Source organism: Eschrichtius robustus, chromosome X, assembly GCF_028021215.1.
Source record: "Eschrichtius robustus isolate mEscRob2 chromosome X, mEscRob2.pri, whole genome shotgun sequence".
Lineage (NCBI taxonomy): Eukaryota > Metazoa > Chordata > Mammalia > Artiodactyla > Eschrichtiidae > Eschrichtius > Eschrichtius robustus.
Window position 1 is genome coordinate 114,042,693 of NC_090845.1, and position 26,639 is coordinate 114,069,331.

Here is a 26,639-nt window from a genome sequence, read left to right on the forward strand (position 1 = left end):
AATATAGTCCAGGCTAAAAGTGGTAAAGGCTGGAAGTGGGACAGTGGAATGGCGAATGGCGAGGAGGGACGGCCCTGGAAACAGGGACCACTGACATGGGGATGCAGCATTTCCTCGTGGTTTAGTCAAAGCACGCGTTTGGCCCGGGCCCGGCTAGCAGCCCCCTCCCAGCTGCCCCCAGGCTGTCGCCCAGTCGGGTGTGCTCAGCAAAGTCAGACTGGCTGTAGCTGTAACGTGAGCTCTGGCCCTGCAGAAGTGATGGCATCCGCCGGAGACAAAACTTGTCTAATGCATTCCAGAGCCAAAGAGAAATGCCTTTTGGATTACCCGCAGTTTAGGCCTTTCTCCACGGCTCCCCCTCTGCCGGGGGAGGTCTTGGAGAACAAGGAGGCAGGGGAGCAGGAGTGAGAACAGGAAAGGGAAGCCAGACAGGCTGGCAGGGATCGCTCGGGGCAGAACTGGTCCCAGCAGATGGTAAATTCCAGGTCACGGGTGCGGGTAAGGCCTGGGGAAGCCTGCTCAGAAGTTTAGGTTCTGGAAGGCCCATTTCCCTCCTGCTCCCAGTTTTTGGAAGAGGTCACTCATGGGTTGAGTGCTCGCCATTTAGCTGAAAGCTGGGCCTGCCAATGTGGGGGACAGAAAATAATGCACCTCCGCTACACCCATGGGGTCTGTGGCTTAGTGGAGGGTGGCCAGACCGGCAGCCCTCCCACCTGCTCCCAGCACCCCACCCCCGCCGCCCCGTCCCCTTGGCCCCCTCCCCTAACTCCCATTCTTGCCTTTTCTAGGCCCTGCAACTGGTTTCTCTTTACCGACGTCCTGAAGAGGCTGAAGCTTTCCTCGAGGATCTTTCAGGCTCGGTTCCCGCACTTTGAAATCGCCACCTTGCCCAAGGCCGAGTTCTACCGGCAGGTGGCCTCCAGTCAGCTGCTGACCCCCGCCGAGTGGCCTGGAGGCGTGGACGCCACCTCCGCCCCGGGCTCCTCTGAGACTGTGGAGCTGGTGCGGTACGAGGCGGAGCTGCTTCGGCTCCTAGGGTCTGAGGTGGAGTTCCAGCCTTGGAACAGTTGACCGGGAAAACAGCCCCTCCCTTTTCTTCTTTCTCCTCCCAAGTTCACCCTTCCCCCACCTCCCATGTCTTTCCCCCACCGAGCACCAGACTGCAGAAAGAGGCAATAATACGGACCAACAAGAAGCCGCCTTATCAATGCCAGCATTAGTGACTGGATTGTTTTTTGTTTTTCGTTTGGTTACAGTTAGTTCTCATCTCCCTGTCATCGTCATTGTTGTCGTGGTTGGTGACGGGGGTGGAAAGTTGAACTCCACGTCTGAGGACAAGAGGTCCCAGGGGTGGTGGGAGGTGGCGCCAGGGTCCCTTGGACTGGCCTCCTTGTGTGTGACCAAGACCAAACCTGGGCCCTGGGTGGCCACGGCCTGTCCGGAGGAGAAATGAGAAAAGCCCAAATCTCTGAGCGCCCCCTCTGTTCCCCTGTGTTCTTTTGTCTTCCATAGTATTTATTTTATTAGTATTTAAGTTGTATTGTTTCATTGGTTTCTGATAAGTCTGTATCACTGTGACGATTTGAGACAACTTGTTGTATTGAGGGACTTTCTTCACCTCCTTTCTTTGTCTTTCTCGATTAAGCTCTGAAGCTGTTCCCTCCCTCTGAAAAAGTTACTCCCAGGTTTTTTTCCACCACTGGGGAGGGGGTGGGGGGGGGCCATTGGCTTTGACTAATGATGGTGGCTGGTGCTGGCCCAGGTCTGGGGGGTGGGGGGTGAATCCTGAGTCTTTGGTGCTCACCCCTCCCCCAGTTTTTCCCCCCGTTTCACCCTCCTGCCCTTTGCAGCAGCCCTGCTGTCTCGAGATTAGTGTTTACTGGGGAGGGGAGGATTATGGGAGTAAGGGGTTAATGAGTTACTCTTACGGAGGAGAGTTGAGAATGGGTCTGAAGGATAAGGTAGCCCCCTCCTTGCTGTCCTCACCGCCCTCCTCAAGAGTGCACAGTATGGGTTTGTTCCTGCAGCTTTCCCCCCTGAGCCCCCGGCCGCCCTGGATACTGAGCCTCTCAGCTCCCCACCCTTGTCCCCATCTCTCCCCCTTGCCTGACTCAGAGCACCCCTTTCCTCTCTCTTCTCTCTCTCCTCCCTCCTTCTCCCTCTGCCCCCCACCCCTGTTCTCCTTTGGAATCTGCAGAGGGCTCTGGGATTGCCTGCCAGATGTTGAACCCAGGCCTCAGCTATTTCCTAGGTTGAGGGCAGGAGTCTGGTCTCCGGCCAGCCTCCACTCCTGCCTGGGGACCTGGGGCTGAGTGTGCGGCCCTACCAGGCTTCCCTTCCAGCGCTGGGTTTGTTCATGGAGAGAGAGGGAGGGGCTTGGGCTGCTTCCCTGTCCCGGCTCCCTCTGTGGCGTTGTCTTTCCCACTCTTGTTCTTATTTTTCTACCAATTGCTATTTTTCCGAACAATCCTTGTAGAGAGTATGTGCCATCCAAAGGCGGGAGGGCCTCCCTATGGCCAGCTCTGGTTGGAGATGGTACAGTTTTATTGTACAGGTGCTAAAACAACAACAACAAAAGAAGAAAATGGAAAAAAAAAAGGACAAAAAAAAAAGGCAAAAAAAAAAAAGAGCCAGTTTGAGGATGGGACAATCTGTTCTCTGGAGACTCCTGACCCTTGCAGGAGCATTGGTGGTTATTTTCTTTGTATTGTGTTTGTTCTTTGTCCCCAGGGGGAAGTTCTAGGCCCCCTTCTGTAGGACTGCTCCCCACCCCCACCATACTGCCCAGTTGGTTTTGAACAGTTGTTCTCCCTTTCTAAAAAAAAAAAAAAATATATATATATATATATATATATATATATATGTATGTGTGTATATATATATATATATATATATGAAATTGAGGGGTTTTGGGGGTTTTAATTTTTTGGTTTTGTTGGGGTTCATGGTATTGTGTGGTTTATTTTATGTTTGCCTTTACTTTTTTGCATTTGGGTGTGTATTCTGGCTGCCCTTTATGTTTAATTTTAAGCAACTGGCTGTGGAGTCAAAAACACTTGCATACTGAAAAACCTGTGTCAGGGCTTCTGTCTCCTGTCTTCTCTCCTCCCCTTATTGGCTCTTCCGTGGTTACAGAAGGTGGGCATCCCCATGAAGTCAGTGGGGAAAGCCCTGATCCTGCTTTGCAGTTTTGCGTCCTGATGGGCACAGCAAATGAGGACAAGGTGGAGTGGCCAGTGAGCATTTGGGTCACTGGGGCAAGATCTGGAAAGGAAAGGAAAGGCAGGGGCAAATCCTGCGGGTGGGCCAGTGGGGAGAGTTGAGCACCTGCGTTGATTGGGCCCCGGGGGGGGGGGGGCGGGGGTTGGTGGGGTCCCCCCGCGCGTGTGCACACGTTCCTCGTTCTGCACAGGAGGAGCATGATCAGAGGGAGGGACCCTCTTTAGGTGGCTGTGAGGGATGATCCTCTTTAACTCAAGGAAATCACCTGCCTGCCAGCTCTCTTCCCTGCCCTGGGCCACCTGTGTCAGCAGCTGACTTCATGGTCTTGTCACTGCCCTCACTGTCATGCCGGTGTCCCCCCTGCCCCCCTACCCAGTGCAGTCTTTCTGTGGTTCTGCTTTCCCAAGACCCAGCTACTATGGAGGCAAGATGCCCATCCTGGATTTTACAACTTTTCTCCCTACTTCTGAAAACCAGTGGTAGAAGCTATGATTCCTTCTGACTGCTGGCTCCAGAATGAGCCCGTTATTGTTTGAGGGGAACGGGATGCCTTCAGGCCTGGGATGAGGCCCTTTTAAGCTATGTTCTTAGGACCTCTCACTGTGGCTGCAGTCTCTGAAGCGCCGTATCAGCATACAGGCCAGGGGTCTGTGTGTCTGGCCGACGGGAGTCCAGCCAGCCCCCGAGTGATCTGTGAGCTGCCCAGATGGAGGAGCAGCAGCAGTCCTCCCCAGTGGCCTCCACTTACCTGCTTTCTGATCCTGAGGCCTCGGGTTCCCAAACAACACCTGAGGCCATGTGGCGAGTGCAAGGATCCAGCTAGGCCAAGGATGCTATGGGAGCTCAGAGGGATGGGCAGGGGCACAGGGTTGTTCAGAAGTGATGCCTAGTTGACAAGTAGGAAAATGGGAATTAGAGGTGGCAGGGAAGAATCTTTGAACTAAGGAGACATCTGAGCACAGGCTTGGAGACAGACAAGGGTAGTATGTGCAGGAAACTACAACCCACTTCAGTGTCACTGGAGCTAGAAGGTACAGGTGGGGGAGGAGGGTGTAGGAGCCCTGCCAGCCATGCCAGGGTGTATGGCTTTGACTTTTGCCTGAGGTGATGGGGAACCATGGGAACCCTTTAAGCCAGGTATGACAAGAGTATTTTTTTTGTTTTTCTTTTTAATACATTGGTAAAAATGTGCTGGAGGTAGGACAGGCAGAGGGAGGGGAAAAGGTGATTCCTTGAGATTCAGAAGAAAGGATGAAGGGAGAGTCGTGGGGATGCTATAAGGATTTCCATTTAGGGCAGGAGGGAGATGCTGTGGGCAAAGTCCGAATGACCCCAAAGGAATAGGTGATGGTCCTTTGGGGACCCGTGGACAGCCATGGGCGTTTGGGGGGTGTGGGTGTGCACACCCCTTTATTTCTCTGGAGAAAGGGGATGAGTTAAAAGCGGGACCAAACAGCAGTTTCTTTTCTTGCTTTTGGGTTCCCTTCCCCACGCCTTTTCTGGAGTCCTCTCACTGCCCTTCTGCCAGAGTGGGAAGATCAAAGCAGGAGGTACGGACTGTGAATCCCATAAAGCAGGAGGTAAATCTGCATCCCTGGTCCGGACTAGGGTGAGGACGATGGCCTCTTATTAAATGATCTAATCCTTTCAGTGCGGCCTAGGGGAAAGAGCCAGCCCACCACTTAGCATCTAGGCTGACTTCGGGTGAGAGAGAACCTAATCTTTCGAGCCTTCATTGCTCCATCTGCCAAATGGGGCTCAATTTACTGCCGACGGAAGAAAATCGTACTGAGTAAACATGGCTGTTTAGCTGAAGTTAGTTCCTCCTACATGCTGAGGTCACGAGCTTACAGTTAATGATGGTCTTACCAGAATGTTCATTTTTGGGGTGCAGTGTCGAGAGGGAGGCCCTGTTCAAGTCTCCGTACTCCGAGGAAGGATGACCCGCGATCCGTTTGGGTTGGGGGGCGGGGGGCGGAATTGGGCGGTAAGCTCCTGCCCCTTCCATATTTTACCCTATGACGGGGAAGCTTGTTGGGTGCTTTACTGTGTCCCGTCCCTGCTAAGACAAGTGCGTGTGTGGTTCGCGGAGGATGAGGTCCGCCCCAAGGGCGGCCTGCTTAGCTCCCAGGGGGAGGGGCCAAGTGCTGGAGCCTTCTGGACCCCGCAACGGGGCGGGCCAGGCTCCACGTGTTCCCCGAAACCACGGGTTTCCATGGCGAGGCGGGCTGCTAAGCTGCAGCGTTGGGCAAACGGACTCGGACGCCTCCCAGGAGCCCGGGCTCACGCCGCGGGCGGTCGGGGCCCTCCGCGCGCAGACGGCTGTCGCGGGTGCCTCGATCACTCTCCGATTTCAAGGTTGAAAGCGGCGGTGCGTGCAAGTGTAGCTAAAGGCAGGCCGCGGTGGGGAGGTGGCCAGGCCGGGCGCCCCGCGGCTGGGGGCGGCGGCCCGGTCTCACTCCCGCCGCCCGTGCGAGAGTGGCAGCCGGCGCAGGAGGCCAGGCCCGCCGCGTGCTCACCTGCTAGTCCCGGAGGCTGGGGGTGGGGGGCGACGGGGCGGGGCCAGGGCGCGACCGGCCAATGGGGAGAGGGCATTCATTCGACTGCTGAATTCCCTCTGGAAAGGGGAAGGGGAGGGGGAGGGGGAGGGGGCCGGGGGGAAAGTTCCAAGCTACGGAGCGATGGAAGGCCTTGGTGGGGGCCGGAGCCGCCCAGGGACAGTTTGGGGCGCAGGGGCAGGACTGAGGGAGAGGAAGATGCCGGCCGCGGCCGCCTCAGCCAAGAGCGGCGCGCCCCGCCCTGGCCGCCTCTCCCTTCCCGGGCTCCGCTGGGTCACCCGCCCGCCTGCGCCGGCTCCATAGCGCCACCTGCTGGACGCCGGCCGCACGCCTGGAGTGCCAAGGCGGAGGCTCTCACAGGCTGCGACCGCCTTGGCCTCCCAGGCCTGGGAGCGGCCGGAGGGCAATGAGCTCACCTCGGATCCAGCGGCTTTGGAGCCGGAGGCAACCGCCTCTTTAAAAATACATGATGGGGTCAGAAAGACTGCGACCGTGAGAATAACTTCTTGTTCCGCCCCTCCCACACAGGGCCTGACACTTCTACCACTCAGTCCCACCCAGGGATGAGGAAATAGTGATGAGTCTGTCCCAGGAAGGGGGCAGCAGAAAAGGGCAGGAGTTCAGAGTCTTCGGGGCACCCGGTGGCAGCAAGGCACTGCTGGAAGCAGCCTTGGTCTCCTTGTGGACCCTGCTGTCCTGGGGTGGCCGCAGACGTGGGCAAGGGAGGCAGCTGCCTGCAGTGCTGGATGAGGGGAAAAAAGCCGTGGTAGCCCCCAAGTATGGGTTGTCCTTTTCTCGCCCCTCTTGCCTGCCTTAGTATAGGGCTGAAATCCCCATGATTAGAAACAGGACTCATTCATTCTTTCAATAAACATTTATTGAGCACCTACTGTGTGCCAGGCACTGTGCTAGGCGCTGGGGATACATCAGTGACTAACACACAGTCCCTGTCCTTGAGGAGCTCACAGTCTATCGGAGGGGAAACATACATAAACACATAGCTAAGGAGCTACCATGTGCTAAGTGCTACAATAAGAGGTATATACAAAGTGCTGTGGGAGCTCAGAGGAGGGAGTAATGCATCAGCTGCTGGGGGTGAGGAGCAAGTCTCTTGACTCTATTAAACCATTGCAAAGGCAGGGATGTTGTTGCCACGTGACCCTGGTTGAAATGAACCTGTCTCCTGAGGCTCTCCTCTAGCCCTCTCCCATAACTATATCAGCACAGGTTAGTTTATCAGATTAGCTAATTTAACACTTCGAGTAGGAAAGAAACTGGACAGGGAAGTTTCTTTAGGGGCAGGAGATGTTCAAAGTAGTAACAACTCTTGGGTGCTAAGGCTGGGGGGTGGGGTGGGGGGTACCATGAGGGCACTGAGCCAGGGAGGGCAGGCCCTGGGCAGTGGAGCACCTGGGGTGAGTGCCTGTGCAGAGGGGAGGTCGGAGGTCACCTACCTCAAACTTTGGTCCCCCATCTCTCACCAGCTCAATCAGTAACCGTCCGCTGATGCTCACTAGTTGCTTCGTAGTGTGCCCTGCTCTTTGGGTGATACAGTCCCCTGCCCCTCAGAAGGTAACACACTAATTGGGGAGACTAAATAGGTTCAGGTCACTGAAGATTTGAGTAACAGTTTGTGATTATTATAGAGGAGATGTCACAGGCTGCTCACAATCAGTTGCCAAAAGAGTGGCAACTGCAACAAGTTTAAATGAACTCACTTAAGGATAGGCTGGTCTGGGGAGGCAGCTTCCATGAACCAAGACTTGAAGGATGGATACAACTTAATTGGTACTAGCGGGGTGGGAAGACCATTCCGGTTGAGCAGAAGCAAGTAAAGCAAAAGCACAGAGGTGGGAAACTCCAACAGAGGCACATTCAAAGTCCAGCCAATCCATCCCTTTGACTGGAGCAGTACACAGGTCAGGGGAGCAACGTTGAGCCGATTGGGGAAGTCAGGCCCTGATGGTTGAAGGGCCTTGCCAGAAGGTCAAAGACTTGGGAACCTGTCTGAAGACAGAGCTGATGCTAAGCGCAAAATACTTCTGGAACGGCTGCCCTGAGCCCTCAAGTGCTCCCCCACACCTCCTCCAGGACCCCTGGACTGCCTCACGATTCAGAAAATAAAGGGTTAATGCCCAGCTGCTCAGAACAGATTGGAGGTGAAGTATTTTGAGTGTCACCCCGACCTGGAGGCATCCTGGCAGAGGAATAACAGAGGTGGTGCCCTGGCAGATTGGACGGGCTGAGTCGGATCACCCCGGGGGGCTGCCAATATGTCTGGGGAGGGGGTTAAGCTCTGAGTGAGTTTCAGCTACGCTGGGACTGTGGAAGAACGGCCAGATTTGAGAGACAGTGGGGAACTGCGCTGGAGTTCAGGAAGTGGGGAGGGGACAGGGTCAAGTGAACGCAGCCATCAGCTGGCTCTGAAATGTCAAGCTTAGAAGGTCAGGAAAATGGTGGCACCATTAACAGAAACAGGCAAGTCATGACGGCCGTTTTGTTTCGAAAGGTTTTGTGTGTGTGGAGGACTTTCAAAAATCCATTTTTGACAGAGGGGCACTCTTTGAGGGACTGACAGGCATCCAGGTAGAACTATCCAGCAGACCGCTAGAAATGTGAGCCAGAAGCTGAGGAGAAGAGTGAGGGCTGGAGCTCTAGATTTCAGACCCAACCCAAAGAGCCCTCCTGGAGCCAGGAGGATGGATGAGGCCCTTGGGGGCACCCACATGTAAAGTGGTAGATGTGGAGCCAGCATGGGCACAGAGAGAGAGGGTGATGGAGGGCTCGGATGAGCCCAGCTAGTGCCGAAGGGGATGGGAAGTAGTGTCATGTGCCGTGAGGGCTCACAGGGGCCAAGAACTGTGAAGAAGACCTTCGTATGATGAGTTCTATGGGGTTGGGGTGAGGGGGGCAGGGCCACTCTTAACCCATGTGGCACCTTTGTGCCAAAATTACTTTTAAAGGTGACCCTTTTCAAGATGCTTTACTTTCCGCCACCAGGAAATGGTCATAATAAACTGATTTTATTAGAAAAAGTCACGTTAACGCCAAGCGCTGGAGACGTGTAAGAAATACACCTGCACAACCATATATGCTTCCCTCCTGGGGGGAGAAGAGGGAGAACAAGAGGACGATAATGGGCTTGGCAGTGACCAGGAGAGAAGGGCAACCAGGGGAGGTAGTTAGGTCACGTGGCTGGTTTTGTGCCAAGGACATAGCAAAGGTCCTGAGGCACTGATTCACATTAACCAAATTCATCAGATAATATCACTGTTTCCAAGGCTGACACATTAGAGCTCTTAGCCTGGCTCTGAAACTTGGCGGAGAGAGGAAAGCGAATTCACAGAAGAGAAAGGGGACGGGATGGAGGCCCCAGGTCGAGGGGTTGACTTCACGAGAAAATTGGCTGAGCCCTTCTCAGAAAGAGGAAAGACGGAAGGAAGGCACGTGGAGAGACAGGAGGGACGGGAAGCTCACAGCTGCTGGCTCCCATCTTCGTGGAGGAGGAATCGGGGTGAGGTGAGAAAGCTGGAGATCAGGGGCCGAGGCCCACTGGAGGTGGTCTGCTGCAGCCGTCGCGGGAGTGGCTGGGTGGACCGACCTGTGAGGGGAGTAGAAAGTAGGCTGAGCAGCAAGTAGGCACGAGCGGGGACGGAGGCGGGCCCAAAGCACATTGCTACTGGATTATCCGACTGTCCCCGGCACCACCTGCCAGCAGGGAAGCGGCAGGGGCAAAATTAATCAGGAGGGAAGCCAGGATCCGGGGTGCAGGGCAGGGCGCCCGTGAAGGCTGGTGTTACAGCCCGAGCCCTTGGCGCAAATATCCAGCTAATTTAGCCCCCCTCCCCCTGGGGACTTTGTGGCTGGGTCTGCCCCTGGAGGGGCGCTTCAGCAAAGCACTCCGGGGAGCTGACGTTTCCGGCCTGCTGGCTGATGACTGGTGGGCAAAGAGGCTGAGCCCAAGCGTCTTCCCCAACACACGTGCCCATTGAAGGTCTCCTCCCCTGGACCTGCTCCAGCTCTGTGACATCTCTCCAGATTTGGGGGCTCCAACCTGTACCCCACAGGCTCAGAACAACCGAATCTTGGTTTGTACAAAGGGAACCGGAGAAGGCTTTCCCTTAAAACAGAAAATTCCCCATCTCTGTGGCTGACCCACGGAGAGACACACACCCTTGAAGACCTCACAGCTACACCCCCGTCCTCACCAAAGAAATGGAGATACAGACCCACGAGTACACACAAATACGTACAGAGATATTCACATACGGGATAGTAAATACTCTGTGGAGGGAAAGAAGATGGTGAAATACAGCCAGGTGAAAAGACTCTTCTCACGAAGCCCCTACCCCAGCCCTGGCTACAAACGTCTCAGGAGGTCTGCCCTCCATCACCGAGCCAGCCTATTACCCCGACAAGAACATATCCCCTAGTGCTCTTGAAAGCCGTGGTCTGACACCAGGGATGCTCCGACTGGGCCTGTCTTGGCCATGGTGACGCCAGGCAGGGGTGGGGCACGGGGGTGTGGTGTACTGACACCCCACTGAAATATAAGGGCAGGTGCACTACTTAAGTCAGTCTCTCTTAGAGGAAGTCCGTATACAAATGCTGCTCAACTTTGCCTGGTGGGTCACACTTCCCCCCAAGCCCTCCGTTTATATGTCATGGGGCTCCATCTTAATGAGGGAAGTGGGGTTGAATGGGGAGAAGGGGGCTGGGGTTGGGGATCTGGTCAGCAGGCTCCCAGATGTGGTCACACTAGGCTCAGCCGTAAACAGGGACCCTGAGCCCGAGGAGAGCTCAAGTTCAGCCACCGGGGTCAGCCCAACAGTGGGGCGGCTGGGAGGAGAGAAAGTCTGGTTTCCCAGAAGGCTCGGATTGTGGGAACCCCTTGAAACTACCTGGGTTGGAAGTGGCTGAAGGTGAGCCTGATCCCTCAGGAGCTCCCTCAGGGTCTCTTCAGGAACCAGCAGCCCCTCCATGGGGGCCCCAGTCATCATGCCCTGTACATAGGAGGAGGGCCTCAGCGGCCCCTCCTTGACCCCAGGGGCTGCTGTGGCACCGGAAGTCCTGATGAAGGCCGCAATCACAGTCCCGGGGGGCTGAGAGCTGGGCCCGGCTGGGCCAGCCCCTGTGACCGAGGGTGGTGCTGGATTGGTCGCACAGTTGCCCCCAGCCAGAATTTGGGGGAGGCTACTGAGAATCAGCGGAGCCCCTGGTGCGGCCACCTGGTTCTCTTGGAAACTGGTGTTCAGGGGGAAGGAGGCCTGCAAAGTGAAGGTGTCCTTGAAGGTCGAAGCAGGCGGAACACTCTGGAGAACGAGCTGGGTTGAAGCAGTAGTACTGGCAGGAGGCCCGTTGGTCAGCACGGTGGTCAGCGGGATGGTCTGCAGGGTCAAGGCCGAGCCTGACCCGACAGGGGCCACTCCTAGGTGGATGTTGCTGGGCACTGAAGACGTACTGAGGAGAAACAGAAAACAGATTTGGTTCAGGTAGGAGGCTCAGAAGGAGGGCACAGGAGGAACGGAGCCGAAGGCGTTTTCTTTCTTTGTCGTCACTTTGGCTACCGTTTGTCGAGCACTTAGTAAAGGTCAGGGATCATTCTAACTGGCTGGCATGCAGGATTTCACTCAATCTTCCGATCAGCCCATGAGTTGAATAAGATTAACAATCTGATTTTACTGTGTGAGGAAACAGGAACAGAGAGGTTATGTAACTTGCCCTAGACCACACAGCCAGTAACAGGGACACATCAAGGCTTTCTGACTCCAGAGCTCGTGTTTGTCACCGCTCCACTCTACTGCCGTCCCTCTTCAGAAGAGCATCCCTGTGGCCCACACCAGCGTAGTAACAGGTACATACATATAAGCCAGGCAAGGCCCAAAGTTTTCATGGAAAATTGGAGGCACCTTAGTGTGGACAAGAAGTGGCAAGAGCTTTCCTGGTGGGCTTGGAGGGCCTGAGGAAGGCAGAATGTAACATTCTCTGTTGCCTCTTTTCCGGAGTGGAGGAGGCTTGGGGGGATGGGCCCAGGAGTGGAGGCTCCCGGTGGCTGCTTGGGGAGCACTCTGGGGTAACAGAAACAGCCCCAGCTGGCAAGAGAAGCCCCCCAGGTCAACAGCTGGCTCGGCCGTTACATTGGCGTGTGACCTCAGGCAAGTCACTTTTCCTCTTTTAACCAACAAGTGTCCCACTGGCTTCCCAGGGATGCCACAAGGGTCCCAGGAGACCCGAGAGAGTGCGGAGCTTTGCAAGAAGCTGAAAACGCCCCCCATCACGAGGTACTATGGGAAGACTTGGAACGACCTGGGTGCACTTACCTCACAGCTTTGGTGCGTTTGGCCTGGCTCTCTGGTGGAGAGACAAGCACCGTGGAGGTAGTGGGGATCTCCTCGTCTAGAGACAGTCCCGATTCCAGACTCGCAGATGACTGTAGACCAACGTGCTGGACCTTTGGCTTTTCCCAGGAAGTGGCGCCCCTGCCATGCGGGGCAGCTCTGGATGATACCCTGGAGCTGGCTCGCCGGGTGGTGCTGCTGGACGAGGTGGAGGGAGCGGAGGCCTGAGGGGATGTGGCTGTGACTTCACTTCTCTCATCCTCGTCTTCAATCACCACCAGGTCCTTGGGCATCTCCTTAAACTGGTACACCAGCCTCTGTCCTTCCACTTTGGCAAGGATGCCTCTTTGGTAGTAATATCTGTGGGACACGGGGCAGAAAGTGGGGGGTGAGCCAGGGACACACCACCCTCCCAGGCAGGGCGTGCACGAGGTGGAGGCTGGTCGGGGAGCCAGACGGGAGCCCAAGGGCAAGGGAAGGGGTAGGGCCAACTCTCGGACTTGGAAGGCTTTTATGAAATTTCTGATCTCTCCCCCTGATGACTCAAAGGGTCCACAAGAAGGGATTGCAAACGCTGATCCCCATCCTGCTTTGGGGCAGAGGACGGGGGTGAGTGAAGGATGGGAGGGGGTGGACAATGGGGGTTCAGCGGTCCCCCAACCTGAGAGACCGACCGTGGGTAAGTCAGGCCCATCTTCCTGGGCCCCTAGCTTGCAGAATGTGAAGGAAGCCCTTCTTGGGGATGGGGGGCCCTAAAGTTCTCTTTCTGCTCTAAAAAGAAAAAAGGCTAGGACAGAAATGCAAGAGGAAGGGGACTGTCCCTCCCAGGCGGGACCTGGGAAATGGGCTGGGGGGCAAGCAAACGGGAGGGTCACAGGAATTCCCTCCTCCAAAGAGTGTCCCGGTGACCCAGGCCACAGGAGCGAGGCACTTACACATCACCCAGACAGAGCCCAGTCTCTTCAGGGAAAATTGGAGACCCCTTAGCGACGGGACTCCTTGGACAGAAGGAAGAGCTTGGTGGCCCCTCAGGGCAGGGGCTCCTACCTTAGTGCCCGCCCCATCGTCTCATAGTTCATGTCAGGCTTGTTCTTCTGCTTCCCCCACAGCTTGGACACCGCTTTGGAGTCCACCAGCTTGAAGATGCCTTTCTCTCGCTGGGTCCACTTGATGTACTTGGGGCAGGTGTTCCGGTCTTGCAGAAGTGCGAGGAGGAACTCCCACAGGTAGATGGTGCTGCCTGCAGAGCGGCGGGCGGTGAGGGGGCGCCCAGGCCCCCCGGCTCCCTACCCGCCTCACCTGCCTCCCCGCCGTACCTTTGCCATCCTTCGATTTCTTCCGAATGGGGATGCTGGGGTCAGTGACGGGTGAGGTACTGCGGTTGCCCTTGGTCTTCCGGACTGTGGGGGGATGGTGGGAGCAGGATGAGGCTGAGCCCAGCCAGCGTGAGCGCTGAAGGGCAGGCTCCTGAGAGGGAGGGCCCAAGCGCTCGCCGAGTTAGGGGTGGTGAGGCAGACAAGGAAGAGGCAGGTTGGGAGGCCCAGGGTCACTCTCCACAGGCATAGCCTTCAGGTGCCCGCACCTGCCCAATGGCCCGCCCTCGTTTTCAGGCCCCAGAGGTAGAGCAGAACACCGCTCCTGTGTGGGGCAATGGAGTGCTTGCCGATGAGCCACCTTTAGAAGATCAGAATCTGCCTCGCCTCATTTTTGAAACAAAAAGGCAGCCTAAAGGCGTGACTGTGGTGCGGATAAGTGTGGCACCAGGGTTTGCTTGCCGCACGGACACGGCAGTATCGACCAGCCATCGCCTGAGTAAATCAATAACAGTGGCGCTTGGGAAAGCCCAAAGTCCTCTCCCATACGTGGTCTCGGCTCTGTAAGCTCCGAGAGGGAAGATAAGAGCACGGGTTGAGGCAGAGGCCCCCAGAGGGCCAGGGACTGGCCAGGGGGCCAAGCCTGGCGTCTGAACACTCAGTACAGGATGCAACCCATGGGGATCATTGGGTTTTTAAAAGTTTCCATATCTGCTGGGCAGATGGGGGTGGCCTGGGCAATGTCAGGCTTTGGGCAGGCCACCTGATGAGGCCCGTCTTTCCAGAAGGGAGGACTTTCTGTCCACCCCGCCACACCAGAGAGCTGTTCCCTTAATGTGTCTGTGAGCCTCACCCCGACACTCACCCCTACTTATGGTCTCCCTGAGCCCCTCCTACTGCCCACCACCCTGAAGGAACACTCTCCCTCCCCCCCCGCCCCTTTCTCTCTCTTACTTCTCTTCTTCGATTTTCCAGTCTTCTTGGCACTTTCTTCCCTGGGGACCTTCTCCTCCAGACAGTGTTCCTCCTGGTCACCAGTGTCACCAGCCCTGTTCAGGGCGTCGGGCTCAGAGACAGGAAACAGGTAGTTGGGCAGAGTGACGGCTGGAGCAGGGTCCGGGTCTGGAAGCATTTCGGAGGTGCTGACTGCAAGAAGAAAGGCCTGAGGTGGCTGGGGCCCAGGGCACGGCCTGCCAGTGCACAGGAGAGCGGCGGGCTCCCGGGGGGGCGGGGCGAGGCGCCACTCCCCACGGTCCCAGACACAGGATACACCTGAAAACGCCTCCCGTGTCTCACAACACTAGGGGAGGAAACATCTGCAGAGCTGTGGGCACGAGCTGGCCCCAATCACGGCGGCCACGTTTATAGCCCACTGCTGGTGGTGGGGAAGTTCCAGGTGACACCCAAGGAAAAGGGCCACCTTGATTTAGTCATCTACTCATTTCACAACCGGAAGGGGCCTTAGACATCATTTAGCCCAATTCCTCTGCTTTTCTGGTGAGGAAACTGAGACCCAGAGATGGCAGAGCATGTGCCCAAGGTCACACAGCAAGCTGGTCACACATGCCTGGTACATGCAGGCACTCAGAAAATATTTGTTGAATCCTGAATGAATATTAGTGACAGAGTCGGGGTTAGGAATGCTAGGATTCAGAATTTGCAGCTTCAGGGCTTTCTTTCCCCCACTGTATCCCAGCGCCTCCTTGGGAAGGGGCAGTTGGGGCCAGGAATCCTCCTGTGGAGTCACGGCAAATGCCTGGGGGGTGCCGAGGGAGAAGCCTGCCTCGGGGGCCATCGGAGGAGGTAGGGGCCAACCTCCCAGAACAGTGAAGGGATGAGAAAGCTCCCAGCCTGGTCCATTTCTAAATAAGCCACACCCTGCACGGTCTTCCTGGGAGCTCAGCAAGACAGCAGAGGGGCCTGAAGTTACCCTGGCCAATAGTATTCAGCCTTAAAAAGGAAGGAAATTCTGACACATGCTATACATGGACGGACCTTGAGGACATTACATAAGTGAAATAAGCCAGTCCCTCCAAAACAAGTACTGTAAGCTTCTACTTATCTGAGGTCCCTAGAGGAGTCGAATTCATTGACACAGAAAGTAGAATGGTGGTGGCCAGGGGCTGAGGGGAAGGGGAAATGGGGAGTTAGTGTTTCATGGGGACAGACTTTCAGTTTTACAAGATGGCAAGAGTTCTGGAGAGGATGGTGGTGGCCGCACAACATAACAAATGTACTTAATACCACGGACCTGCACACTGAAAAATGGTTCAGGTGGTCCATTTTATGTTATGTGTATTTTACCATAATTGAAAAACTAGATAAAAAACCCCCAAAGAGTCACCCTGGCCATCTTTGCCTGTCTCCAGTGCCGTCCTGCCCTTCCCATTCCAGTCAGAGCCAAACAGCACGTGCACGTGTATATGGGTGGGTGTGGGTGCGCACACATGTCCCTGAGAATCTAATACACGGATGTGATATTTTTAAATGGAATTTTGTATTGCTTCAACTTAAGGCGCCAGGGTTCAAACTTACAGATCTGCTTCTCATCCAGGATGTCATTGGGAGACTCGACGTTGAGCAAGACTTCAGTGGTTGACATGGTTTGCGAGGTTGCTTCATTGTCATCTGGTGCCGGGTTCCATGATGTGGGGGAGAAGAAAAGTTCCCTCAGGGCATAAGGCAGTGGATGCAGCTACAACCAGGGCCAGCTCAGAGAATGGAGCTAAGGAGCCCAGGGGCAGCCGGGAGGGGACCAGAGCGCCTCCCACCCTGATTCTCCACCTTTCTCTACACCCATCCCAGCTGGTCTCCCCTCACTGTCCCACTCCATCTCAGGAGATCATGAATCCATTTAGGTGGTTTCCTCCTCTCTGAAGTGGTACTACCTCCTGCTTATCCTAATCACCCCATCTAATTTCCACCTGTTGGGGGCCTTGACCTTGGCTGCGTGGGGTCACTAGAAGCCATTGTGGACTACTGTTCCCTGAAGACAGAACCCCTTTCTCCTCCACACCTTCTCTGCCCAGGAAGGAAACAGACCTGCCAGCAAAAAACTGCCCTCCAGGATCTGATCCTGAGTCATGCACAAGGTCCCGTCTGTTATGATGCCATTGTGAACGTCGTCCAGCTCCAGGCCTGAGTACAGATGCAGTAATTCGGGGTAGGGGACCTGCTCCACGATCACAGCTGGGAACACTGAGGGGTCTTCCAGCTACGGAGAAGAGAGGGATCTGGTTCAGGGCTCACCCGCCTCTCCCAGGAAGCCCTCCGTACCAGAATCTGGCCCTTCTTGCAATTCCTAATTCTTGGATCCCTCAGGGGCTGTCCTTTGTAGGGCATGACATTGCTCTGGGTCCAACCTCACTAGGTGATGCTTTGAGTGGGTTCTTAATTAATAGAGATGGGTTAACTCTGTACCAGCTGCACTCAACCAAGGGCAGACAGTTCTAACTGGTCGTAGTTATGGGTTAATCAGTGACCAGGGTTAGTGCTCAGTCTATGAGGATAAGGCTCATTCTGAAGCCAGTAGGAAAGGATTCGTCAATGGCAAGGGCGAGGGACTCAGCCTACCCTCAGGGTTGGGTACCAGGGTTAGGGGCTCAGATTGTGAACATCTTAGGGCTCAGTCTGTGGTGATGAGAGTAGGAATGAAGACAGAAGAACAGAGGCATTATAGAGGTAGGAAGGTGAGGGCCTAGTCCCTGCCTGGATGGGGGGAGGGTTCTGATTTCCAGCTTGATTCAGTGGGTGCATGGGGATACTGTTCTTGTTAAGGGGGAACCCAGAAGGACGTGGAGCATGTTTTTGGAGAAAGATAGGGAGAAAGTGTCTGAATATGGTGAGTTGGAGGTACCACTGAGGTATTTAAAATGGAGATACCTCAGGGAGACAAAAATATGTATCCAAGAGCTCATCCCTGGGAGTGGATAAAATTATTGGCATGAGAATTTGACCCCCAGAGGACACAGTTGTTCTAAAATCAAACAAAGCTAAACTTAAAAAATGAGTGCAATCACCACTGTTTTTTAAAAATGACGAATAGGGGCTTCCCTGGCGCAGTGGTTAAGAATCTGCCTGCCAATGCAGGGGACATGGGTTCGAGCCCTGATCCGGGAAGATCCCACATGCTGCAGAGCAACTAAACCCATGAGCCACAACGACTGAGCCTGCGCTCTAGAGCCCACAAGCCACAACTACTGAAGCCCATGCGCCTAGAGCCCGTGCTCCGCAACAGAAGCTACCACACCACAACAAAGAGTAGCCCCCGCTCGCTGCAACTAGAGAAAGCCCGGGCACAGCAACGAAGACCCAATGCAGCCAGAAATAAATAAATTAAACAAATTTTTAAAAAATGACGAATAGAAGGAAATACACCAGGATGTTCATAATAATTATATTTTGGTTGTGGGACTTTGGGTGATTTTTTTTCTTTTCTACTTGTCTGTATTTTCCAAATTTTCTTTCATGAGTCTGTTAATTCTTTCTTCATGAAAAAAAGAATGAGAATGCTCAGTTCTGCCTAATGTTCCTGAAGGATCCAGAAGAATAAAATCGATGAAACTGGCTTTGGGTTTGGCCGCTGGGCAGTCACCCGGCTAGAGCAGTTTCAGGGGAGTGCTGGGGTCCCAAAACACATTACAACAGATCTCAGAGAGGACGGACAGAGGGAGGCAGGCAGGTGGGCGTAGTGATTAAGGCCACAGAGTCTAGAGCTACCTGTCCAGTACGATAGCCACTAGCCACCGGTGACTGTGTAAATTTTTTCAAGATTAAAATTTCAGTTCTTCAGTTGCACCAGCCATAGTTCAAGTGCTCCATAGCCACATGGCCCCACATTGGACAGCGCAAATCTAGAGCATTTCTAGCATCTCAGATAATTCTATTGCACTGTGCTGATCTAGAGCCAGACTACCTGGGTTTGAAACCAAACTCTGCTATTTACGAGCAGTGTGATCTTGGGCAAGTTACCTAACCTTTCTGTGCATCGGTTTCCTCCTTTATAAAACTGGGGCGATCATATTATTGACCCCATAGGGTTTTTTAAACAGATCAATGTAGATAAAGCACTTAGAACAGGGTCTGGCATAGAGTAGGTTCTCATTAGGTGCTTTAGGCATCAGGGGCTTCTAGGAGACTAGTAACGTTTTATTTCTTAACCTGGGTGGTGAGTTAATGCGTATTCACTTTATAGTTATTCTTTAAAATATATATATATATATATATATATATATATATATATATATATATAATTTATGCACTCTTTTGTATTCATTTTTAAATTGAAGTATAGTTAATTTACAATGTTGTGTTAGTTTCAAGTGTACAGGAAAGTGATGCAGTTATACATACATACACACACATATACATACACATATATATGTTCTTTTACAGATTCTTTTCCATTATACGTTACCTCTTTTGTATTCACAGTATATTTTGCAACAAAAATTGTTTCCTAAAAAGAGTGAGAGAAGGGAGGTGAAAAAGTAAACCCGGAGGGTGGAGGCTACACTGGGGAGAAGAACAGAGCTAAGAAGGTGGTATGTTGGAGGAGGCGGGCAGAAGGGAGGAAAGGGTTTCTTTTAGGGTTGGGGAGACATGAAAATGTTCTAGGTTGAGGAGAAAGGTGTGGGAGGTCTGAAAGGTACAGGAGAGAGAGGAGGTGATGGATGGTGTGAGGTCTTGAAGGCGGCAGGAGAGAAGAGATTAAGCACTGGGGTATGTGTTACCCTTGGAAGGAAGAGGGACACTTCTTTGTCCCAGGCCGGCGGAAAGGAAATAGGAACAGGTGATGTTATTGCTAAGAGGGAGAAGGGAGGGAAAGTGAGGGCGTCCTTGGGTTTGAGCTTCTCTGTGGATTGGAGGAGCGGCTGTCTGCTGAGGGTGGAGGGGCAGGCGTGGGGTCGGGAGGGAAGAACAGCTTCGGTGAAGAGCAGCCTTTATGAAGAACAGAAATAATTGCTGAGTGGACTAGAAACAAGTCAAAAAGTGACTAGTGGAGTTGAGAACCCAGGTAAAGTTAGATTTTTCTTCCCTTCGTCCAGGAGGCTAGGCACGCCCGAGATGCTGGATAAAACTGAGCAACTTTAGGTTAAGACCTAGCTGGACAGAAAGTACCATGTACTCCAAGCCCACTAGGGGGCAGCCTTTGGTAGGTCACTAGAGATTGGACAAAGTTTCCCATCCTCACAGGGATCTGGGATAGACAGCATCAGAATTAGGCTGGGGTGCCCTTGGAGATAATCCAGCTGGACCTCCTCTTGGTGAAGATGGGGCGATGGCAGCCAGATAGGGTCGGGGACAGGACTTGCCCAGGTGACACTGTGGCCACACTGGGATCAGAGCCCAGGACTTTGGACTTCTAACCTTCCATTCCTTCTACCGGACCTGGCTGCCTCTTCTTCTCCAGTGTGTGGAAGGAGGGTAGTGGAGGGTAGGGATGAGTGTGCCAGGACACCATCCAATGGGTACATATAAGTACCCTAGTGCCAGGCAAGGTATGGAGCAGTGGGGGCCTGAGTGCCAGAATTCTGTCCTATTTTCCAATTTCCTCCCACTAGAGGAACCTATCTCCAGTTTATCCTGAATCCTTAGATCGAGGCTGAAAAGACGGTTATGGAAGGGCTCATCCACCGGGCTAGAGACATGAGTCTGAAGGTGCTGGGGGTTGGACTGTACCCTGCGGTGCCAGCTGGCAGTTCTCAGTCCCGCTATGTGGTTGTCCCAGCACCTTACTCACTGTGACACTGGAGGTGAAGCAAAGTGGCCAAAAATGCACATGGAGGTCAGTGTACACCTGTGCATTCAGCCCCTGTTGCTGACTGACAGCTCAGCTAGTGTACTTAGCAGCTGCTTGGCTGGCTTGGGAACAATACGTGCCCTGTAGTTGCACGTGGGCAAAACCAGCTCACTAAATGACCACCCGATGACTACTGCCTGGCCGCATGGGACTCGTTGGTGCACAGTCTGGCTGGCAAGCAGCCCCTATGTCCTGAACCTAGTAGGTGCTTGATCAATATTTGCTGACTGGGACTTCCCTGGTGGTCCAGTTGTAAAGAATCTGCCTTCCAATGCAGGGGATGCGGGTTCGATCCCTGGTCAGGGAACTAAGATCCCACATGCTGCGGGGCAACTAAGACCGCGTGCCACAACAACAGCCCGCATGCCTCATCTAGAGAGAGAAAACCCGCCTGCCACAACTAGAGAGAAGTCCAAGTGCTGCAACGAAGAACCCGTGCACCACAACAAAAGATCCTGCATGCCGCAACGAATATCCCGTGTGCCGCAACTAAGACCCGACGCAGCCAAAAATAGACATACATAAATAAATAAATAAAATATACATTAAAACAACAACAACAACAACAATATTTGCTTTCTGGCTAGCTGGCTGGTCGGCCGGCTCACTGGCTGTCTGCCTGCCTGTCTGTGTCTATCTGATCGTCTGTGCTGGCTGACCAGGCTCTGTTCTCTGGGGCCATACCTGGTGGATGTCATCCATTCCGTTGCTTGCAAACTCAAAGATCAGGTCACTGGGCTGCAGAGTAATAGCCATGCTGTCTTCTCAGAGGGCCGACTGCGGGATCCGCAGGGCCCTCTGGAGGCGTGGGGTTTCCTAAATGAAGAGATGCTGTACCTTGGAGCCTAGAGCCTACACCACGAGCCACGGTAAAATAGGGGTTGTAGAGAGCTGGAGTAGGTGGTGGCCTAAGCCAGGTTCAAGGCTGCATGCTGGGCTGGGCCAAGTGCAGGAGCGACCTATAGAGAAGGGAGAGATGGGGGCAGTGAGTAAGTCCCCTTCCTTGAGGTCTGTTCCTAGGACAGACTGCCAGAAGACGGATAGCCAAAAGTGGAGGACAGTGGGAGCAGAAGGGGGAGGGAAAAGAAGAGGAGGCAGGTAAGGAAAGAAGGAAGAAGAGAAAGTAAATTGAGTCACCTTGAGGGGGAAGAGGCTGAGCCTCGATGCCAGTCTGGGTCACCAGCATCTGCACCTGAGCTTGGCCTCCCTCCCTTCCCACGCCCTCTGGAGAAGGTGAGAGATAGCGGGAATTTGGGCTCTCTCCACTCTGAAGATTAATCCCCAGGGTGTGCCACAGGGGAAGCCAGGGGCAGCCCATCTGGCCTCATGGATGGAGCACGAAGAATCCCTACAGAACCCTTGGCTGGGGAAAGAATCTGTGTGCGAGACTTGGGGTGGGGACATTTGGGTGCACGGGATGGTCTTCTAGGCTCTGCCTGGCTCAGTTTGCCTTGGGAGTAGGGGCCACTTAGTTCTGAAGGGCAGAGTCCACAGTGGAAGTAATGTCTCACTGTAGGGGTTGTGCTGTCAGGGCCAGTGACAGCCTGACCCTGCTTGAGGGGATGGGACTCTCAGACTCAGCCACGCCTCCAGAGAGCCTGGAGACAGAGGGACAGGTGGGCCGCATGTCCTGCGCTCTCGTCAGCACCCAGCCACCGCCGCCGCCCCGCCAGAGACGATGGCCTCTGTGCCGTATGTGGCTTGTGCTCTTGGTTTAGCTTTGCTTTCAGTTTCAAGACTGAACTGTCACCCTGGGAACCGGCAAGGAGAGCCGCAGCTGGGGGAGGGGCGCAGGGAAACTTCCCCATCGTCCAGGGCCAGCTCAGGGCCCCCCTCTTCCAGGAGATCTGTCTGCTGCAGTCCACACGTCTGTCCTCTGTGGCACTCACAGTCTGTACCTCAGCTGCTCACGTGGCACCCGGGCCTCTGATTGTTTCCTGTGCTCGCTGCCCTTCTCGAGTCATCTGCGCAGCACCCAGGCCTGCCTCCCAAAGCCCTGGCTCCCCTCCCACGCCCCTCCCTCCACCGCGGTCAGCATCTCCAGCCCGAACACTCAGGTAGCACAGCTTTGGCCCCGAGGGTTCTGCTCTGCGTGGTACCCGCTTGTGTGTAGGTGTGGCAGGTCTACGAACAGCCTGGTTCAACCATAAGCGTCTGAAGAACTGGCTCCACGCACCATAGGAGGAGCGACACACTTGACCCCCAGCTCCTCGACACTCCTTTGGCTGTGTCAGGGTGGCAAAACCTTCTCCTGGCCCGTAAAGAAAGGAGGAACTTCAGAGAGGGACAAAGGGGAGGAAAGGGAGGGGGATCACGGGTGACCTCCCTGATGACCGCTCTCCCCCACAGGAGACACCCAGGCCTCTCCCACTTCCTTTCCGTTAGCCCACAGGGCTGGCTCCGCCCTCCCCCCCCCCCACACCTTTCCACCCACCCCCAAGCAAGAACTTTGAGAAGTCGCTCAAGTCAACGTGGCAGGTCTTAGTTTCCCTTTGGGTGAATGAGAGGCTGAGCCCCGCCAGCACGGCTTTCCACCACAACCCCCCCCCACCCCCCCCACCTGCACGTGACCCGGGCGCCTGTGGCCTCCTGGAGAAGCCTCCCAGGGCCATTTATGCTTGGAAGGTCTGTCTCCCCCAGCCAAAGTGCCCCAAGGCCCGCATTCCGCAGCTCGCGCCCTCCCGCAGGCCGCCGTCTGCCCCCAGGAAGCATTCTCATACTAATCAAATGAAAGGCGATCACTTTCACCTAATCCCACTTTGTCTAAACATGAAACTCCTGTGTCTGCCCCCCTCTCCTCCGAGGTCATTCCGCCATGGCCTTTCCCTCCAGGTTTGCTCATCAATTTGGCTTCTCTTCACAGTTCTGTGCACCTCCCTTACCTCCCCCACTGGAACGTGGCTTCACTGAGGGCATGGATGAAACTTTAGCACCTTGCACCGTGCTGGGCATGTAGCAGGCGCTCAATGTATGTTTGTGGAACGAACACATGAATGAATGGTACTGGTCAGCTAGTACCAGTGAGGTGTGTTTCCTGGGCAATAAGTATACCCATGCGTACACTGGGTGTGGGGTGGGTGTCACGTGCTCTAGCTTACAGGAGAGAGAGAACCGTGTGCACTCTGTGTGTGTTACATCTGTGTATTTCTGCACTGTAATTTACAACGAGGGGAGCTCGGGAGGGAGTTTGCTGTGGGTGTGCAAACACACCGTACATATACATATGTGCAGGGTGTGGGGATATGTGCGTGAGAGCCTCTGTGTGTCAAAGGGCTCTGGTCCTGGCTGGGCCAGCACAACCACAAGCTCAGTCGTCGGTTCCTCCTCCGCCAGGCCTGCCTTTGTGAGAATGACAAGCCCGAGCTAATACTGGCTACACACCAAGCTGATGCCGGCTGGCAGAAGCTGGCTGTGGTGAAGTGGGCCGGGGCGGGGCCCAGGGTTCTGCTGGCGAGAGGGCAGCCACGGCCACCCAGCCCCCCCCACGGAAAACTCAAAGTCCTCTTGCTTCCCAGGAGGAGAATGCCAGTAGCAGAATGTGTACGTGGCCCACGGGTCCTTGGTGTGAGCCCCCACCAGGCCCGCTCTCCTAGGGGGGTGGTGGGAGAGGGAAGGCAGCTCCGCACTGGATTGGATGGAACCCTTGGCCATCAAGGCAAAAAGGAGAGGTTTGAAATACAAGATAGAGACGAATCCAATTGCCTTCTTTAGGTATCAGCGTGTCTAAATATCCAAATTCAGGACTTGGTTGGTGCAGGTCCCGACGGCCCAGAATTGTGACTACTGTGAGGCTGCACCCAGCACCCAAGGCTGATCCTGGTTTCTCGCTCTGCCCGACCTCGAGCCTGAAGCTGAGGTGAAGAGGTGTGTGCGGTGGGGGTGGGGAGCTAAGAAAAGTCTCCCCTCACCCCCATGGAACCTTCCAGTCCAGAAGGTTTCACCCTTCCCCCTTCAGATGTTTGAGGATTTGAAAGTGAGAGGTGGGGAGAGGCTCATTTGCATGTTCACTCACTCTCCCCCAAGTCCCTCAAAATAACCTCCCTCTCCCAGGAACCTGAAACCAAAGAAGCCACCAGCACAAGAAGGCCCGCCCTGCTGGAGGCCGGGGAGGCCCGCACAGGGGCTCCCCTCCCTGGCGTCCTTACAGACGCCCTGGGACACACATTCACTGGCCTAGAGCCCTGGACACCGCCTCATGGGTGAGTGGGGGGCTAGGAAGGTCCACAAGGACACTCGGCTCAAGGAATCGGGCACCTGGTTACCCTTAGTAACCAGTGCTGAGTTCCTCCCACCCCGCCCCATCATTGCAAAGCTCACAGCTGGCTCCAGTCAAAGTCCACTCCCAGGGTGGCAAGAGCTCCACTCCCTTTGAGGCCACTGCAGTATCCCTGGCTCCCAGGGCCTGTCCTACTTGGGCTGAAAGCAAAGCCTGTGTGAGAGCATATGGCCCCGGCCTGTGCGTGTGCGCGCACATGTGCGCATGCGCCACAGGAGGGAGCAAGAAAGCGAGGGCGCCCACACCCCCGGCCTGCAAACGCACACCTCTGGTTCTCTGTGGTTGTGATTGCATTTCAAAACCAAAATAGCAAAATAGAAGTGGTTTGGGCTGTTCCTGCGTCATCACAGCTGGGCCCCCTTCAGACGTACAGACCCTTTCTGGGGCTGTCACTGGAACACGTCAAGCGGTGTCCAGCACCCACCCATCTGGGCCTCCCCTACAGGAAACAGCCCCTATGTGAAAGCCACGTCCACAGTCTCCGTGGAGCAAGTTTAAATCTACACCCGTTCGGCTGAGCCAATGGCTCTCACAGAATCACTAATAACACCCGTGGCATTTTCACACACGCCGGCAAACATGGGGGCCAGATGGTCAGCTCGGCCCACAGAGCAGAGCTCTCCAGTTCCTCGCCCTCTCGCAGCCAGCTCTCACTCCTGAAATACCCCGTCCTCCCTGAAACCTTTCTGGAATTCTCTGGAAAGGAAGTGACAATTTCCTTCATGCCGTTTCCCACTCCCTCAACACCCCTCCCCCACAACCACAAACAAAATGGAAACTACCCCAGGAACAGCTGTACCCTCTACTTAAAAACAGCCCCTCCTCCGACTAATAGTCATCAAGCAGCACATTTGCACACTGCACCACATGACCAGTGGCGTGTATTTAAGAGGCAGAGGGCCAGACTCGGGGGTCCAGTCTGTAGCCGTGGACGTAGCAGAAGTAAGCCAAGTGTGGGACTCCTGCACAACCTTGGTCCAACTAGAGCTGGACTCCAAGCAGCCAGCTAAACCCCCCTCCTTGAACAGATGCCCAGCGAAGGGGCCCTGGCCACAGCTATTTTGTCAACTTCTTCTCCTCTATTCCTGCCTTCTTACCACTCCCTCCATTTGAGATGAAATCAGGAAGAGGGAAGGAAAAAAATAAAGGTTTTGCAAGCTCTGTTGGTTGGGGTTTCTCTGTGCTTATTTACAAGAAACCCAGTTTCCTTCCTTGGCCCTTGGTCACTGCCTGATTCTCGTGTAGGGTTTGTCACAGCTCTGATGGTAAGGCAGGCCCAGAGCTCTTCTCCAACTGCCCCTGCCCTTTCTCAGCTCCAGGCCTGCCCCTACTTTCCCGGGCCGGAGCTGGCGCAGTGGAGGGGGGGTTAGGGCTGCAGGTCGCAGGCACGGAGATGTCTGCTCCTCTTTCTCCAGGAGACCCAACAGCCCTCTCCTGGCTGCATCCCAACAAGAGGTGTGACCCCGGAAAAGTCAGCCATCTTTCTGGGCTGTGGTTTCTGTCATCCTTAAGATGGGTGAGGGCTGAGGGGAATCCAGGCCTAGCAGCTGCTCACCAGGGAGTCTCGGGTGAATGAAGATGGTGGTGGGAAAGTGCTTTGAAAATTAAAACACACTCATTCAGATGATGAGTTCCAGGTGACCTCCCAGAGAGCAAGGGGGGCTGGGGACCCCATTAAGCTCCTGGATACCCCCCCCCCAATGGCTCTAGAACATAGACAGGGTGGGCTGCAGGCTTCCAGTTGTCAGCTTGGAAGGGGCTGGCTCCTCTCCTGGGATGGGGGCCCTGTAGGGAGGGACAGGCTGCTGTGGTTGAAGGAGTGCTCCCAGTCCCATCCTCACCACCTCCACCCAGCCCCAGCCCTCTGGGTTGTGGTTATGTGGCAAGAAGAGCACTACAGAAGCCCCCGTGGGGGGGTGAGGGGGGGGGAGGGCTATGACAAAGGGAACCTATTTCCCCAGCTGCCCTGACTCCCAGGGGCTTGGCCTGAGAAAGCCAAAAGAGCGCCCCCTGGAGGTGCCTGCAGCCACCACACCCTCATCTCCAGAGCTCCAGGGACCAGGAGGAGGCAGAGGGGCACCAAGCGCTCCTGGGAAGTGAAGAACAAGTCAGTGATGGGGAGAACATGCT

At 54.9% G+C, this 26,639-nt stretch overlaps 2 protein-coding genes and 1 long non-coding RNA gene across 10 annotated transcripts in view; 1 reads left to right on the forward strand and 2 right to left on the reverse strand.

Annotated features, from left to right (window-relative positions):
- The window catches only part of BCORL1 (BCL6 corepressor like 1), a 60,821-nt gene extending 59,230 nt beyond the window's left edge, over positions 1-1,591 (forward strand). For all 6 annotated transcript variants that reach the window (XM_068533682.1, XM_068533681.1, XM_068533686.1 and 3 more), the window contains one exon: positions 789-1,591. In XM_068533682.1, coding sequence (XP_068389783.1) covers positions 789-1,071 — 283 coding nt within the window. In that variant the 3' untranslated portion in view covers positions 1,072-1,591. The remainder of the gene's footprint in view (positions 1-788) is intronic.
- Positions 867-5,146, reverse strand: LOC137757079 (uncharacterized). Its single transcript, XR_011072297.1, has 3 exons — positions 5,092-5,146; positions 3,971-4,108; positions 867-1,039 (listed from the first exon to the last, which is right to left on the reverse strand). It is a non-coding gene; the product is annotated as an uncharacterized lncRNA (long non-coding RNA).
- Positions 5,147-6,639: 1,493 nt separating this feature from the next.
- Positions 6,640-26,639, reverse strand: part of ELF4 (E74 like ETS transcription factor 4) — a 40,620-nt gene continuing 20,620 nt past the window's right edge. Inside the window, exons 2-11 of one of the 3 annotated variants that reach the window (XM_068533514.1) lie at positions 21,071-21,192; positions 20,918-20,971; positions 16,474-16,645; positions 15,967-16,059; positions 14,386-14,577; positions 13,435-13,518; positions 13,166-13,358; positions 12,101-12,478; positions 10,682-11,240; positions 9,584-10,064 (exon numbers count right to left, since the gene is read on the reverse strand). In XM_068533514.1, the coding sequence (XP_068389615.1) occupies positions 9,669-10,064; positions 10,682-11,240; positions 12,101-12,478; positions 13,166-13,358; positions 13,435-13,518; positions 14,386-14,577; positions 15,967-16,059; positions 16,474-16,645; positions 20,918-20,935 (2,085 nt within the window). In that variant the 5' untranslated portion in view covers positions 20,936-20,971; positions 21,071-21,192 and the 3' untranslated portion in view covers positions 9,584-9,668. Of the gene's footprint in view, positions 9,382-9,583; positions 11,241-12,100; positions 12,479-13,165; positions 13,359-13,434; positions 13,519-14,385; positions 14,578-15,966; positions 16,060-16,473; positions 16,646-20,917; positions 21,193-26,639 lie in introns of those variants that run through there. The other 2 variants (XM_068533516.1, XM_068533515.1) reach the window with 2 other exon arrangements.